Below are 18,191 nucleotides of genomic sequence, written 5' to 3' on the forward strand. Positions count from 1 at the left end.
TTCACCATTGCAACAAAAAGAATAAAACACCTAGGAATAAACCTCACCAAGGAGGTAAAAGACCTGTACTCAGAAAACTATAAGACACTAATGAAAGACACCAAAGAAGACACAAACAGATGGAGGGACATACCATGTTCTTGGATTGGAAGAATCAACATTGCGAAAATGACTATATTACCGAAAGCAATTTACAGATTCAATGCAATCCCTATCAAATTACCAATGGCATTTTCCACAGAACTAGAACAAGAAATTTTACGATTTATATGGAAACACAAAAGACCCCAAATAGCCAAAGCAATCTTGAGAAGGAAAGACGGAGTTGGTGGAATCAGGCTTCCTGACGTCAGGCTATACTACAAGGCTACAGTGATGAAGACGGTATGGTACTGGCACAAAAACAGAAATATAGATCAATGGAACAGGACAGAAAGCCCAGACATAAAGTACGGTTAACTAATCTATGACAAAGGAGGCAAGGATATACATTGGAGAAAAGGCAGCCTCTTCAATAAGTGGTGCTGGGAAAACTGGACAGCTACATGGAAAAGAATGAAATTAGAACACTTCCTAACACCATACACAAAAAGAAACTCAAAACGGATAAAAGACCTAAATGTAAGGCCAGACACAATAAAACCCTAGAGGAAAACATAGGAAGAACACTCTTTGACGTAAATAACAGCAAGATCTTTTTTGATCCACCCCCTAGAATAATGGAAATAAAAACAAAAATAAATAAGTGGGACCTAATGAAACGTCAAAGCTTCTGCACAGCAAAGGAAACTATAAGCAAGACGAAAAGACAACCCTCGGAATGGGAGAAAATATTTGCAAACGAATCAACAGACGAAGGATTAATCTCCAAAATATATAAACAGTTCATCCAGCTCAATATCAAAAAAACAAGCAACCCAATCCAAAAATGGGCAGAAGACCTAAATAGGCATTTCTCCAAAGAAGACATACGGATGGCCAAGAGGCACACGAAAAGCTGCTCAACATCACTCATTATTAGAGAAATGCAAATCAAAACGACAATGAGATATCACCTCACACCGGTTAGAATGGGCATCATCAGAAAATCTACAAACAGTAAATGCTGGAGAGGGTGTGGAGAAAAAGGAATGCTCTTGCACTGTTGGTGGGAATGTAAATTGATACAGCCACTATGGAGAACAGTATGGAGGTTCCTTGCAAAACTAAAAATAGAACTACCATATGACCCAGCAATCCCACTCCTGGGCATATACCCAGAGAACAGCATAATTCAAAAAGACACATGCACCCCAATGTTCATGGCAGCACTATTTACAATAGCCAGGACATGGAAGCAACCTAAATGTCCATCAACAGATGAATGGATAAAGAAGATATGGTACATATATACAATGGAATATTACTCAGCTGTAAAAAGCGATGAAACTGGGACATTTGTAGAGACATGGATGGACCTAGAGACTGTCATACAGAGTGAAGTGAGTCAGAAAGAGAAAAACAAATATTGTATATTAACACATATATGTGGACTATAGAAAAATGGTACAAATCAACCGGTTTGCAAGGCAGAAATAGAGACAGATGTAGAGAACAAACATATGGACACCAAGTGGGGAAAGCGGGGGAGGATTGGGGGGGGATGAATTAGGAGATTGGGATACCAAACTGTACACTCTAAATATATGCAGTTTATTGTGAAAAATAAAAAAATAAAAAGTTAAAAAAAAAAAAAAGACCCTCCAAGTCAAACATTCATAAATGACTACAGCCCCACAGATATACTGACTGCAACCTCATGAGACCCTAAGCCAAATCACAGTTTAGCTCTCTTGAGTTGCTGACCCCCAAAATTCTATGAGACAATAAATGTTTATTGTTGTCTTTAGCCACTAAATTTTGGGGTAATCTATTATACAGTATCAGCTAACTAATATACTCCACCCAGCAACTTCCCCCTACAGTTCATTGGCCACCATGTGTCAAAAGGTCACCCACAAGCTCTAAGGGTGTCCACATAGTATTTTCATTGAGCACATTCTTGTCCTAAACAAAACTTGAGTTCTCATTCTGTTATTAAGGAAGAAGGAAGAGGAAATGGACATCAATGGACTTCAATTCTCACCTTCTACTTCAATCCAGTCTTCTTTAGGAAGAAAAATGGTCTTCAGATAGGAAGGGAAAGATAACATAAAGACGAAAATACAGCCTACAGTAAGTAAGGAAATAATAGAGGGTCTAGTAGCTGCTTTAAGAGGGTTTGAATCTACGGACAGGGCAATCTATATTCCACCATACTTACTAAATTTAATAGTTGTATCTGTGTTCCTCTGTCAGTAATCACACTGAGAAATCATGACAAATGGGACCAAAAAAGCAAACAGAACTATAAAAGTGCTATTGTGATTTTTTTGGAAAAGTTAAATAAGTATATGTAAAAAACTTGAAAAGTAGCTTAACATTCATGATAAAATTCTGTAACAGATTATTAACTAGGTGACTTAAACATTTTTAGAGAATAATGCAGTGTTCAAGAGTAGACAACAAACATGTGCAAAGAACAAGCGTGGGAAGTGTCAGAGGCTCTTTCTTGCTCCCAACCTTGCCCTTGACTTTTCCATATTTTTAACAGTGACTTAAGACGTAAAAGGGATGCCTATCAAATGCTCATGTGACACATCTGGGGATGATACATATAATAACAGAATCAAAATTTTAAATGATCTTGACAGCTTACAATACTGTCATTCACCCATCTGACAATTCTAAGGAGTTATTTCATGGATTTAATTTTTGTCTCCTGAAGAAAAGATATTAAATTCATCAAGGCAGGATTGAATCACACACTTTTTCAAAACCTCCTATGGTATCCAACACAGTGTTAGGAACCGAGGAGGTATTTCATTAATATTTAGAGAATTGAGTTGAACTGTATCAAGTACAAATGTAGAAAACTTTAGAATGAATCTGTCACCTATGCAACATAATATCCTCTTACTTCTCCCTCAGGTCCTTTTATTTATCTCCTTCAAAGACCTCTTCAAAATCGAATTTTTCCAGCATATCCTTCCTGAGCTGCCTTCAGTTCTTTAAAGAAAGACTGCAATGGATCAAACTTTACAGGGTACTTAAAAGCCTCTGCATTTTTTTTTCTTTATTTATTTTTATTTCAGCACTGTGCCCAGTCTGTGCCATCAGACTTTAAGCTCACCAGGCAGCTTGAGTAGTGGTTTAAAGCTTTCCCCATACATGTGAAGTGAGAACAGATGCACACCCCCTCTGCAGAGCTGCACAACATAACATTTTCTTGTTACAATTCAATATCATTGCAGCAAGATAAGCACACCCCATAGTCTAATTTAACAGACATGAAGAAGTCAAGCTCTATTGTTCAATGTCAGAGCCAGCCAGCCCTGCATGATCAACCTTTATTCTTTTCTGGCTTCATTATGAGGATGATGCCTTTCAACTGTAGTGACTAAACCTGTTAAACTACAAAGCAAGAAATTTATAGAACCTTTATAAGAGTAATACTGAACAGCTTAAATGTAAAACCTACAATTAAATTCCAAAACTAAGCACTTCACCCCCAAGAAAATGCTAAGTAGTTCTTCAGCAACATTCCTGATTTACATACCCCAAAGATGACAGGACCTATATACATACATGCTGCAGTGATATTAATAGCAATTTCCTCAGGTAATGTTCACTACAAAACATGGTAATATTAACCCATGCGTTACAAAACTAATAAATTGCCCCTTAGCATACCAGGGACAGGAACTATGCTTTTTCATTTTCAAAAAGCCTCCTTTTGTCAGATGAAAAAGCCCCGAGAGTAAAATATTTCAGTATAGTTCAGTGATAACAATGGGTGTGCCATTAGATTACCATACAAGTGAATAAAGCACCAAATCATAGCGAACAGTTTCTCACACTTTAGATTTTGATGTGAAATGAGTCTAATTATTTATTCATAGACTTTTCCTCTAAGGAGTTCAAGGCACTATATTTTAAATCTTTAAACACATATTTCATAAGCTCTAAAATCTACCAGCTAGGACAGAAGAACATGTGACAGGGACGAAGATAAAGAGAAGCAGCACAAAAGAACAGGCAGTTGGAAGAACGGAAGCATGTTTCAAGCATGAGGTGGGACGTTTTATTCATTCATTTATTCTTTCAGCCAAGCACCTATTATAAGTCTAGGTCTGTGCTAGATGTTAAGGATATAAAACAACCCCTGCTCCAGAAGCTCACCAGACAGAGAGATGACATACGGAGTGAGAATTACCACATGTGCCAAGTGCTACAATAGAAGAATACACTAAATACTGTGGGAGCATAAGGGAAAGAGCCACTGGCCTGAAGGAATCTGGAAAGGCAAGAAGGCAGCATTTCACTGGGATCTAAAAAAACTAGTAAAAGTCTATCAGAAAACAGAGGAAAATCTTCAAGGCAGAGATACGGAGAAAACATGATACTGAAATACAAGTTATAGCAAAAAAATTTGACCTGTTCAGGAAGTGCTGAGAAACACAACATGGCTTAGAGGCAACAGATGACACTCAGTACTTAGAAATCATAGGTTTCAAGTTTGTTCTGTGAATAGACTCCAAGGGCAGCATAATCATGAAAACTCTAGCACTAGACTAGTTAAAGAAAAATGAACATATATAAACAATATGGGGGGCCGCCCCCGCCCGCCCTCACCGGCCGGGGTGCTCTCGGTGCTGCACGGAGACCCTCCGCATCCCCGCGAACATGGCGCTGCGAGCGGCGCGAAGCGTGCGGGCTGCGGTGTACAGCCTGCGCGCCATCTCTGCGCCCAACGCGCCCTGCCCGCCGCGGCCCTGGGGACTGCGGGCCGGCGCCGTCCGGGCGCTGCGCACCGGCCCCGCTCTGCTCTCGGTGCGTAAATTCACAGACAAACATGAATGGGTAACAACAGAAAACGGTGTTGGAACAGTGGGAATCAGCAATTTTGCACAGGAAGCTTTGGGAGATGTTGTTTACTGTAGTCTGCCTGAAGTTGGGACAAAATTGAACAAACAAGAGGAATTTGGTGCTTTGGAAAGTGTGAAAGCTGCTAGTGAACTCTATTCTCCTCTCTCAGGAGAAGTAACTGAAATTAATGAAGCTCTAGCAGAAAATCCAGGACTTGTCAACAAATCTTGTTATGAAGATGGTTGGCTGATCAAGATGACACTCAGTAACCCTTCAGAACTAGATGAACTAATGAGTGAAGAAGCATATGAGAAATACATAAAATCTATTGAGGAGTGAAAATGGAACTGCTAAATAAACTAGTTTGAAACAACTTAATCTAGCATAGTTGTCTTAAATTAGTGGTGGATAGATTTTTAAAAAGCAACTTTTAGCAAAAGAAACTACTTGCAACAATGTTTCCTAAAGAAAATTACCCCTTAACTTCCTAATGATTTGAGATAAACACTATGCATCTCTTTTTCACAGCAACCTATGATTTTTAGGCTAGGCTCCAGTTATAATATTCAGAATTCCTGAAATTATCTGTGGTAAAACTAGTTATAAAAATTATGTAATTTAAGGATAACAGTGTTATCTTAAGCCTTATATATAATATTGTAACTTGCTTACAGCCATCCCTGGATTTGGGTCAAAATACTCAGTGATCTTCCCACTGGAAATAACTGGCAGTGGAGAAGAGTTTGTTAGTTGTATAGTGTCCGATGACGAACATTACTATCTTAATTTTACAATATACTGTGTTTGCTGGTGCTATTTTTATACAGTGAAGCAACAGCCTTGCAGGAAAATAAACAGTTTAATGATAAAATCTTTATCTTCATAAAAAAAAACAAAACAAAAAAAAAACAATATGTATACTTACAAACTATGTGTACATACTATATGTATTTATATGTATACTATGTAAGTATAGCTTTGTTATATATTTTAGTGTATATATTGGATATTTGTTACATATATATGTTGTATATATTTATGCTATAAATATATATGTACCAAATATATACATTTACATACACACACACACACACACACACGCATACACACACAGCTCTATGGGAAATTATAACCAATGCTGCAGGACTTCTGATCTGCCCTCTGCTGGGGCCACTGATGCTTTTGCAAGGCAGTTGGAAGAAATGGGTCACACACACCTTCTCCCTCATTCACGTCATCTACACAGTTCCATCTTCTCTTAGACTAAAGTCTCTCAAGTGAAGATGAACATTCAGGCCAAGTCTACTGGTGTTCTTTACCTCCAAGCTGCTACAAGCACACCCATTCAGCAGCAAGGGTGCTACCTGCTTCTCAAGGGCCAACTTGAAGGCCAGCCCGACTTCTCTTCTCTAAAGTGCTCAAGGGCAGCCTCTTTTGCTCCCCTTCAATCCTGTATATAGTTGCACACCACAGGTGCTGAGAGAAAAAGAAAACAAAACGAAACAAAGCTTAAGTCTTACAAGTCCAGATAAAGGGGACAGTTTTCTTGCCTTTATATCATTTCAAGTATAAAAGCTCCTATATCAAAATGCACAGAAAACTGTGGCTCAATAGATTAAAAAAGGCAAGAGTGATCTGCAGCTATAAAGTTCCCAAATCACCTTCTACAGTAAAACTAGTTGATCTAAGAAGAATATTTACCTACAGAGTTATAAGGCAGAAGACCTAGCACTTCCTAAATTTGAATTAGGTCCATAACAATTCACCAAATTTAAAAGGTGTGCTAAGGCATCATATTACTCACTCCATACTAAAGAAAAGGGAAAGAAAAAAAAAAAAAACCCAGGAGAAAAAAACCCCAGCAAGAGACAGTTAACCATATAACTTGCCTTTTTAACACCGTTAATCATCTATATTTGTTGAATACACAAGATGATATGCTTGGTACTATGACATATACCATGGGGGAAGCAAAGACAGAGTCTTAGATCTCAAGACTTCTCTGTTTGCAAGCTTGATGACACAGGCTGAGGAATTAAGATCCCGAAGTTGCCATTCTGGATTTAGCCTGGATCTCATCACCCAACAACACTGGTTTAGGCAAATTCTGAGTCATAACTTAAAGGTCAAAGAACTTTCCAATCCTGAAAACTCATGATGTAAAGAGAAAGAGTAACCCTGTATTTTCCAACAAGTCAAATCAAAAGGCATGAACTTCAAGTATCCAGAAACCTCAAATGAAAAGAGACCTGAATATAAACATGTACTGAGACACAAGAAAAGTGTTGTATGTAATGAGGAGCAGATAAGTGGGGGAAAATGCTAAGGAAGTAGAACCGAAGGAATATATCAAAGGGGAGAACGTGATCCAGTAGATGAATCTCTGAAGGGCTGGCAGGTAAGCACGAAGTACAACGCTACCATTCATCTCATGACAAGGAATTCAAATTTGTGAAAGTGGCAAGGCTAATTAAAACAGGCCATTTTGAGAAAAAAAAGCAAGTGTAGGTTAAAAGGTAAAAGGAGAATTCTGACTACCCAAAGTAAAAGGAGAATTCTGTGAAAAATTACTCCAAGATATTCAAAATGGATAATGAGAAAAAAAAATAGGAGAACAAAGGTTCTACAATTAGGATCTGTACCAATAGTATAGAATCGTAGGAGTGTCGGATTCTTCTATGGAAAATGAATATCTTGAAAGCAGTGCTGTCTTAATAGATCTTTTTGATAGAAATGTTCTATATATTCCCTGTCCAATATGGTAGCTCAAGCCATGAGTGGTCGTTTGAGCACTGGAAATGTGGCTAGTGAACTGAGGAACTGAATTTTAAATATAATTTAAATTTAGTTTACTTAAATTATATTCTAATTAACTTAAATTTTAAAAGCCATGGGTTAGTGGCTATTATACTGTACAGTGCAACTTAAGAGTCAAAGAGTCTGTGTATATTTTATAGACAAAACAGTGGAAAGAGCACATGCTTTGAAATCAGACCTGGGTTTCAAATCCCAAAAATTAACTTTTACTAGCTTTTACTAGCACGGCACCTTGGGGCAGTTTGAATGTCAGGTTCTTCATTCGAAATATGAGAACAATGCTATATTTTCTATCATAGCTACCAAGACTCTCTCTGTCCATGACTTCCCTGAGGTCCTGAGGTAACTTAGAGAAGCACAGCCCAGATTGGCTTTCAGAATCTTCAGAAATCTCAAGGAAATCATGGGCTCCCTTAGAATCATGGGACCAGAGGAAACACCATTCCAAGCCTAACTCAGAGGACCTTCGTAAGTCAACAATACTTTTCCATTTCCTCCTACTATGCCTCCAGACCCCCCCGATTCTCACTCTGATCCTCGCTATAAGAAGCCCTATTCCATGACATAGAGGCATTTTATCAGAAAAAATAGGAAGCTTGAGCCTGCCGGTGAGACCCTTGCCTCCAACTAGAAAATGTTTATCTTCTGGGGTTTCGTTCAGTAACTTGCTGTTGGCTCCTGACATTTCCTGACTTACAGCGCTTGGGAGCCCTGGAAAAGTTTTCAGATCTCCCAGCATATTGGCATCTCTTGAATCAGCACCAGCAGAGGGGGAAGCAACTAGGACCAACACTACCATGAAATTTTTCTCTGAAAACCAAAAAGGGAGATGGATGGCAGGGGAGTAGAACAGTAGCTAGACAGGAAATGAGGTCAAGAGAGAATTATTTTTAACAAGGGAGGTACTATGGAATGTTTGTCTGCTGATGGGAATGATTATATAGAAAAGGAGAAAGTAAGGAATATGTGGGAGAGAGAAGATTAACTGCAGGATAAAGTCATCTAGGCATATGAGAAATAATGTGATATGGCAAACTGTTCCCCCAAATCAGTTTTTAATGCTTTAATGACAGCTAATGGTGGTTTCAATTTGGGGCTCCAAAAGTCAGTCGGAAAAAAAGATGGTGGCTTCAGGAAAATGAAGCCAACTGAGCCAAGAAAGAACGGGTACCTTTAATTATAGTTGTTCATTCAGCACCTATCCCTTCTCTCATGGAGTTATCGATCTAACAGAAAAGAGGTATGAAAATTACTAAAACAATTTGGTGGGTAAAATGATAGAAGGGTGCACATTGTGGGGTATCCAAAAAAAGGGGGTACCAACCAAGCTCAGGGAAACACTGAAGGGATACTGAGTTAGACAGGGTATTTGAAGTAGGGATAAGAAGAGATGACCTATGCAAGGGTTACAGATGAGGCAAGTAAAAGCACACTTGAGTGGAATTTAGCCTTCTGGAATTACACTGGAAAGGTGGAAATGGTGAGAAATCATACTGAAGACATAGGTAAGGAGCATATCATTAAGGAGCTCTATACCACATTAGGAGCCTGACTTTATGCCACAGGCAAGTGTTTCATAAACATAAGCAATATTTTTTTTTTAAAACTTTTAAAGGAAAAAAAATTGAGAACTACTCTAATTGTTCACTTAAATTATTTTTGTAATTTTAATTATAAATGCACAAACATAAGTATAACCTCTTTATATTTATAGCTTTTATACAACCATGAAACCAAAACAAGTTTACAAATTAAAGACAACAAAATTTCAAAACCAATTAAATTCAAACTGAGGTCATCAATTTAATGTGATGGATAATACTGTTTTGCCGAAATTGAATTTAATAATAGGAGAGTGTAAGTCTAGTGTTACCTTTAGTTTAAGATGAAGTACAGATGAATGGTTATAAGCATGAACTTCGCAGCCAGGCTGCCTGAGTTCTAATCCCAGCTCTCCACTTACTAGCTGAGTGATCTTGAACAAATTACTAAACTTGCCTGTCCCTCAGTTTCCTCATGGGGCTAAAGTGCTTTCCTCATAGAGTTATTGCTGAGATAATGTGAATTAACACATGTAAAAAGCCTAGAATAATGTAACAGTAAGCACTTAAACTTTAGCTGTCTATATTTTTAATTTCAATTAAACCAACAGAGGTGGCGGGAGAAAAGAGTATATGCCCTGGTGGATCTCCAGAGCAGATACATTAAAAAGAAGACAAAGATATCTACAAAACCTGAACACTGGAGAAGGCAGTAGTTCTCTGAATCCTATCTGGTCACACCTCCTAACTGTATTTAATAATAGTATAGTGAGTGAATCCTAAGTATAATTTAAAGTAGGTCAGTCCTTTAAAGTTTTATATCATGTATTGGGCTACACACTTCCATGATTTGCACATTTCTGACCACCATGTTGTCAAGTCCCAGAGGAAAAAATACAAAGAAAAATGAACAAACTTTAAAAATTCCAGAGGCTTGCTTTAGGAAACACTACACAATATCACTGCCACCCTGCCATAGCCATGTAGCATGATTTTGGATTTTATTTTAAAATACACACACACACACAGAGGAAAAAAAAATACACACACACACGCATACATATTTGGTTGGTGAAATTAAAGAGAAAATAGAACTTTAATCTCAAGTGACACTATTATCAAGCATCAATAAGTTGAAACTTCATCACATAAAAAATATTTAATAGCATAATAGTATTTGAAACACTAAATTAATCAGGTCTGTCCCTTGAATTTTAGAAACGCTAGCTTATAAAAGCTTTGCAGATAAAAATGCCTCAACAAATTAAAATATTGTTTTCCTAGAATCTACACTGTAAAGATTGACTGGGTGAATAAGTAGTACAATACAAAACCGGGAATAAATGACAGCCAATTATTTAGGTAGAAAAGCAAAGTATTAGAAACAATCCCATTACGGTACACAAAGACCTTCTGCTGACATCTCGTTTTTAACTAAACTCCTACTAATTTCTGTACATTTCCTCAATTCTCTCTCTTTAGTTCTATCTCTATAGCCCATTGCTTCTTTCTAACAAGTTGTCAAGATGTCATCCTTAACTTCTCCCCACATTCGGTTTACTTCTTCGTGACATTCTATTAATTTTACCTTCTTAATTAATCTTTGGAATCCACCCACCTACCTATCCCCATTGCCACATCCCCAGACTCTTAATTGTTCTCCTTGCTTGCTCTCCTCCATTCTATTCTTCATGCTGCAGCCAGAGTGAAAATGTTTCCAAAACACAGATCTGATCATGTCACCTTCATTAACTCCCTGCTGCTTTCGGGATCAGGTTCACTCTCTTTGAGTATAAAAGGCCTTTTGCAATCTGGGCCTTCTGACCTTTCCAGCCTCACCTTATTTCCTTCCCAAAGGAAGGAAGTCTGTTACTCGAGACTCACTAAATAGGGAGTTGTGGCAACACAGTAAGCCTTCCTAATTCACTTCTGGTTCTTAGCTTGTGCTGTTGCCTCTGAGTGGGGCACACCTTCTCCCATACCTCCAGGTACCAGTACAGAGTTCCCTGCCTCTGAAAAGCCTTCTCTGACCTCCCCCAGGCCACATTCAATGGATAATCCCAATATACTAAAATTGATTCTTGTCTTTTTCTACCTCTCTCTCTCTCTCTTAGACCATAAGTTACTTGTACGCAGAACTATGTCTTATTTGACACCAAGTTTCTGGCATAATATGCACTCAACAAATATTTCCTGAATTAATTTATCTCTCACTTGGCTGAATCTTACTACAGTTTTCTAAAATATCAGTTTTCACATGATACTGTTTCATGTTCACACGAAACAAAAAATATCACATGAACTAAAGACAGTCACATCATAATACATATAATTAATTCTAATTAGTTGAGGAGCTGCTTTAAACTCAGGGACCTTTATTTTATTTTTTGTTTGTTTATTCTTAAGATTGCTCCTAGAATTGCCCAGACATTGTTTCAGATTTTTACAGCCTCCATTTGTAGCTATGGTGTCCTCTTTTCAGTTCTATCTTGTTCAAAGGAATGACCATTATACTGAAGGATGAAACATTTCTTAAAGCATGAAAAATTTAAGTTTCCATTTAAGATTTGGTGTCACATTGCCCATATTCAAATTCTGCATCTGTAATTTACTAGTTGTGTTATTGTGAACAAATTACTCAACTTCTCTAAACCTCCATTTCTTCTTGAAGAGTTTGAGACAAGGAATGGAAATCATTTTGGATAGAACCTGGTATATAATAAATGCTCAGCTGACATCTTTGGAAATCTGCCCATACATCAGACTTTGGCAGTTTGCTTTAGTGACTGAACTAGACAGCAAACCATTCACCATCCCCTCTGTTGCAGGACCGTGTACTTGGTCCACTGGATAGTACTTTTTTTTTTTTTTTTTTTTGGCACACGGGCTTAGTTGCTCCGCAGCACGTGGGATCTTCCTGGAGCTGGGATCGAACCCGTGACCTCTGCATTGGTAGGCAGATTCCCAACCACTGCACCACCTAGGAAGCCCTGGATAGTACTTTTTTAAAAAGGAAGGGCAAAAAACAGTTGATTGAACCTGGTGTACCCCCCCAAAAAAAAAATAATAAAAAATAAATAAATAAAAAATTAAAAAAAAAAAAAAAAGGAAGGGCAAGGACTTCCCTGGTGGCACAGTGGTTGAGAATCCACCTACCAATGCAGGGGACATGGGTTCGATCCCTGCTGCAGGAAGATCCCACATGCCGCAGAGCAACTAAGCCCATGCACCACAACTATTGAGCCTGTGCTCTAGAGCCCATGAGCCACAACTATTGAGCCCATGTGCCACAACTACCGAAGCCCACGCACCTAGAGCCCGTGCTCTGCAACAAAAGAAGCCACCACAATGAGAAGCCTGTGCACCACAACGAAGAGTAGCCCCCACTCACCGCAACTAGAGAAAGCCCGTGTGCAGCAATGAAGACCCAATGCAGCCAATGCATTAATTAATTAATTAATTTTAAAAAAGGAAGGGCAAGTAGAAACAAAAAGCCACCCTCAATACCTAAACAATGACTCAAAACGTTTGCCTCTATAATTTAATAATACAAATAATAATATTTACTTTGTTTTTTGGTCTTTTATAAAGTCATTTATGAGGTTTTGGGAGTTGGTTTTGTCCTTGCAGCCACCTGAGGGCCGGGAGAAAAGCTTTGAGAAGACTACCCTCCAAGAAGGAAGGACTGGAAGGTCACTGTGGCTGCTGGGCTTGGCAGCACACCTGCCCCCTCCGCAGACATTGTCTAGTCTGGTAAAAGATACAAATACAGTATCTCTTTACCTTCTTGGTTTGACCAAAACAATATGTACCGAGTTTTCAAAAAGAACATTACTAATGGCTTGAAGAAAAACAGAGAAATTTAAAAACATGGACACAAGGAAGTTCATTTCTAGCCATAGGTTTGAAAGTCCCAGGTCCTGCGCCCTTCCCAAGGCCCCATCAGGAGGACAACCACCACCCCCCCCAGTGACCCTGCCTGGGAACTCTTTAGGAAAGGGACTAGAGTCTGTGTTCCTTAATCTAGTTAAAACTAGAATGTAAATAAAGGAGTTGGAGAAAGAAACATTCATATCTAGGTAAATATAAACTATCAACAAAAATCTTAGATACCTGGCACCTACAGTTACTAAAAAGTATAAAAAACCATTTTTCTCAGCTATTCTTTAGTATTCCTCAATAAAATGTGTACTGTGAAAAAGGGGAATCAGTGGTCTGCAATATCAAAAATATAGGGACAAAATACTAAGCACTCAAATATCAAACATGAAAGATTTTTAAAATTAAACACTCAAGGATGAAATTAAAATAGTATGTTATATATTTTGTAACTGGCAAAATCTACGTGTAATACAATCTTTCATTTTTGCTGTTATAAAATGAATAATTTCAAAAAGTTGAATCTTCCAGACACCTAAAAATCACTAAAAACAGGGACTTCCCTGGTGGTCCAGTGGCTAAGACTCCAAGTTCCCAATGCAGGGGGCCCGGGTTCAATCCTGGCCAGGGAACTAGATCCCACAAGCCTCAACTAAGAGTTCACATGCCACAACTAAAAGATCCTGCATGCTGCAACTAAGACCTGGTACAGACAAACAAATAAATATTTTTTAAAAATAAAGTCACTAAAAATATTAAAACTTTATTTTGATTTATTTAATGAAAATCTAAGATGTCACGCTTTCATGCCTTCTCAAATAGGGTACAGAAAATACAATTTGTCCATTTTCTTGATGTTAGAAAGTTACTGTTATAAACTATTTTATTGACTATAATTACATAGACCGGAGAAAATAGACAGTGCTTATTGACACTGTCCTAAATCAGAGATTGGCAAACTAAGAACTTTCAGTCAAATCTGGTCCTCTGCTTGTTTTTATACAGCCCTTGAGCTAGGAATGGTTTTTATATTTGTAAAGGTTTGTTAAAAAATTAAAAACAAGAATATGTGATAAAGACCATGTACATGTGGTCTTCAATGCCTAAAACATTTACTATCTGACACTTTATAGAAAAAGTTTGCCAACCCCTGTGACCTTTGTAAATGAATCTGTTCTCTTTCTTTCTCTCCCCTATCTGAGGAGGCAGAAGCTCTGGAGTGAAGAACTGTGTTTGAGTCCTAGATTAACCACATGCTATCTGCATGCATTTGGCACTAGCTTAACCTCCCTGAGCCTTTGTTTAATCATCTGTAAAATGGGAATAAACAGAACAACTTCACAAGATTTCTAGGAGAATGAATAAGGTACTAGGGTAGACATTCAATAAATGAAAGCCATTATTATAATCATGCTTCATTAGACAAAGACTACCTACCAACAGAGGATATACAACTTTGTAAAAGGAAATGAGAAGGCAGAATTCAGTAAACTGTGTTGTAAATTTTCTTTAACAGTTTCTTCTGCTATATAAATTAAAGCATCATGAACTTTCCTTAACCTTAATATTAAACATTCTCAGTTCTTAAGTAGTAAATTTGACTAAAAGCTAAAGACATACCAAATAATAGCCATGACAGTCAAGCAACTTCTGAATTCAGAAACATAGTGATTAAGTCACTATTGGAAAGCCAGAATCTATTTTTGATTCACTTGGATCACCTTTATTTCATTTTACATTTTTTAACATCAAAGCAAAACACAGCATAATTTCAGGCACTGAATCATCATCAAACTGAGGTGCAATTAAGGGTAAGAACATCATTAAGTTTTAGGTAATTCTTGCAATTGTAAGTAAGCAGTGCCTTTCTATTCTTCTGAAAAATGTCATTTAGGAGGTTTCAACAATTCTCCTAAACCTAGACTGTAAGTGCCATGCTTGAATTTTTTTTGGATGCATGCCCAACAATAAATGATCCACAATGATCTGAGGACAGCACTCCCATCCAAGAACTTAATCAGATTAATGATGTATTTGTTTTATAAAAATGAAGTACATTAAGCCTGAGAATACCTAATTTACATACTAAATGGTTGCTAGGGACCAAAAATACTAGTGGTTTTTATAAAACTGAGGTTACAAAATTGTCTATTGTCTTGAAATCTGTTAGTAAATAGCAGTGAAATGCAAAATGATAAACAAATGTTAACTAGTAGTATTTACGTACGTAAATTCATGAGCTGGTGTACAGTTGTTCTAAAGAACCTAATGATGCTCATATTCCAAAACATATGTGCCCCCAAAGACCACATGATGCCATTATATGAAGTTGGAAATAACAACAAACTTACTTATAATGTTTTCTAATTGATCTGACCTCAAACTGTGATTAACATTCTACTCCAATTTTTTCATTTGGGGTCCTAGCTTAATATATGCAAACATAAACAGTAAATTAGCAGTCTAGCTTTCTGCCATTTTTGTTGGAAACCTATTAGCAACCTTTATCTAAAAAGGGGACAAGAGCTTGCAAAAAATGGCTGAATTTCATTAAATCCTTAAAGGAGGAGAATTAACAGCATCTCCGGATGTCCTCTGATGGATCTCTCTCTCTCTCTCTGTCTCTCTCTCTGTCTCTGTCTCTCTCTCTGTCTCTCTGTCTCTCTCTCTCTCTCACACACACACACACACACACACACACACACACACACACACACACACACACACACACACGGCTACTTCATTCATTCAACAAACCTGTGTTTACTGAGCTTGATGAACAAGACAAAGCCACTGCCCTGTCTGCTGAGGAGATTGGCAGGTAAGCAGATAATTACAATATAATAGGACAACTGTTACAATTAAGGTATAAACAGAGAGCTCTGGGCACAAAGAGATGCCAGCCACCAAGTCTGCTAGGGGACATGAGATAAACCCCACAGAGAAAGTAACAGTTCACAGTTGCTGTCACCTGATAAGATGGAATGACATGTGCAGGGAACAGTGAGAGCAGAGACTGGGGGAGGGTGGTGAAATCTACAGGCCTGAGGATATATATAGATTCCTTTAGTTAAAAAAAAAAATTAAATTTTCATGTACGTCAAACAAGACTCACAAAAACTGAGGCTACTTTGAATTAGGTGAAGTATTCTTATATAAAAACTTAATTTTAATAACTTGCATTTGTATTCAGTAAATACTAGATAAGGAAAGACAGGAGGGTTTAAAAAAAATGAATTTTTAAAAACCTGAATGAAAACTTTATTAAACACAGAACTTTAAATTTAAAAACTAAGTTGAATTCAGGTTTAAATGTCAATTTTTATAGGCCTCAGAAATATACATATTACAAAAGTAAAAAATTAGAATACCTCTAGACAAGCATGGCATGAATACAGGTACATCAAATAGAAATAAACCATGATTTTTTTCCTTTAAAAATTTGGGAAATGTTAGGATAAGTGGGAAAGAAGGAACAAGAACTTGAAGAGAGTATGACATTAAATAATTTATAGAAAAAGTTTATAGAAACGAGCTAGAGAAACAGGGATTAAAATGATCATATCACCATATCACATAATCATATCACCATAAATATAACAGAGTATCTACTGAACCCTCATCTGGGTACATGAAATGCTATGGAAAGTGCTTCCATTTTGTTCAATGTTTGAAATGTTGGCCATCCAGCTTATAACCATCATACTTAGCTGAGGGCCGGCTGTCCAGCTGCCACGGCCAAAAACTTTGTTCAAAGAAAAGGGTCATTCTCCATGGCAGTTTTCCTAGCTGGCCTTTGGACTAAGTATCCATTTCCATGAAAGATTTTTCTGGTCTCAACGCAGTCAGACACATTATCCATTTTACCCTCCAATATCCATACATATGCCCACTTCTTACTGCTTTGGATAATTCACTCATTCAATGTACTGGATTTATGGAAGTATGTTTGCTCTGTTCATATTTCTCTCTTATATATGTTATAAATACTATTTGGTACCTATTCACAATCTTAAACGAAAACAACATATTTAAATAAGTTTATAGGAAGAAAAGCAAGCAAGGTACCATGCTTAAGAAACTTACAGCATACTTCACAAGAAAGAAAAAAATAATTCAAGGAAACACAAGAGCTGTAGTAAATTTAAATAAGGGAAACATTGTAAGCTGAGTTATGTACACAATAATATAGAGTTGCTTATGTATTACAACTTTTTTTATAGGCAGTGCATGTCAGTTTGCTAGTGCAATCACAGAGATAGAGAGTAAATATATATAACAGGCTTCAGCAAAGTCCTGGGCCCCTAATGTTTCCTGATAATAATTCTAGTAGAGAATAAAAAATATCAAATATGTCAAAGGGTGGAATTTGAATAGAGCATGGAAACAGATGATTCAGAGCAACCAGGCAAGGTTTATGCAGTTGATGAGACATACATAGATCAGATTGCCAATGAGAGCATTATTTTAGAAGGAAAACAAACCCCAGTCAAATGTCCTAAGATGTGTTAATATCGAAAGACAAAGATTTGTTACTTTTAGAAACAACAAATTCCTACAGAAGGATAAACCTATTGCTGAGCCATCTGCTATTTGCAATATACATAATAAATTCAACAGACGGGTGCACCCCCTGTGTTTCCTATAAACAGATGGTTTTTTAAAAGTCTAAAATATCCTGTCAATGGAGATCACAACCAACACCAAAAAAAAAAAAAAAGAAAGAAAGAAAGAAAATCCCTCACAACCACACAGCCCACAGTTGAATCCTTGGTTTCTTTTCTTTCAGCATACACATAATAAAGATGGCACTGCAAACCCTAGACTGCCATCCTTCTGTTACCATGAAAGCAACATCTTTTCTTTGTGAAACACATTTTGTGGAGACAAAGGAAGACTATTCAGTTGGACTGGTTAAACATCTTTTGTACCTGGAATGTTGATGATATATCTAGTTGGCAGGCAGAAGCAGTATGGCCAATAAATAGCTCACCTACTTCATTTATT

At 37.3% G+C, this 18,191-nt stretch overlaps 2 protein-coding genes across 3 annotated transcripts in view; one reads left to right on the plus strand and one right to left on the minus strand.

Moving 5' to 3' along the window:
- The window catches only part of CAMKMT (calmodulin-lysine N-methyltransferase), a 403,439-nt gene that overhangs the window by 286,230 nt on the left and 99,018 nt on the right, over window positions 1-18,191 (minus strand). The gene's annotated exons all lie outside the window — the stretch shown is intronic.
- LOC130857752 (glycine cleavage system H protein, mitochondrial) lies at window positions 4,699-5,833 on the plus strand. The gene has a single exon (XM_057743478.1). The coding sequence runs from the start codon at window positions 4,765-4,767 to the stop codon at window positions 5,284-5,286; it is 522 nt and encodes a 173-aa protein (XP_057599461.1). The 5' UTR covers window positions 4,699-4,764; the 3' UTR covers window positions 5,287-5,833.

The sequence above is a fragment of the Hippopotamus amphibius genome, chromosome 7 (assembly GCF_030028045.1).
Source record: "Hippopotamus amphibius kiboko isolate mHipAmp2 chromosome 7, mHipAmp2.hap2, whole genome shotgun sequence".
NCBI classification, from domain to species: Eukaryota; Metazoa; Chordata; class Mammalia; order Artiodactyla; family Hippopotamidae; genus Hippopotamus; species Hippopotamus amphibius.

What these genes read in the sequence shown, in the direction of transcription:
- LOC130857752 (XM_057743478.1), top strand. Translation starts at nt 4,765, where the DNA reads ATGGCGCTGCGAGCGGCGCGAAGCGTGCGGGCTGCGGTGTACAGCCTG.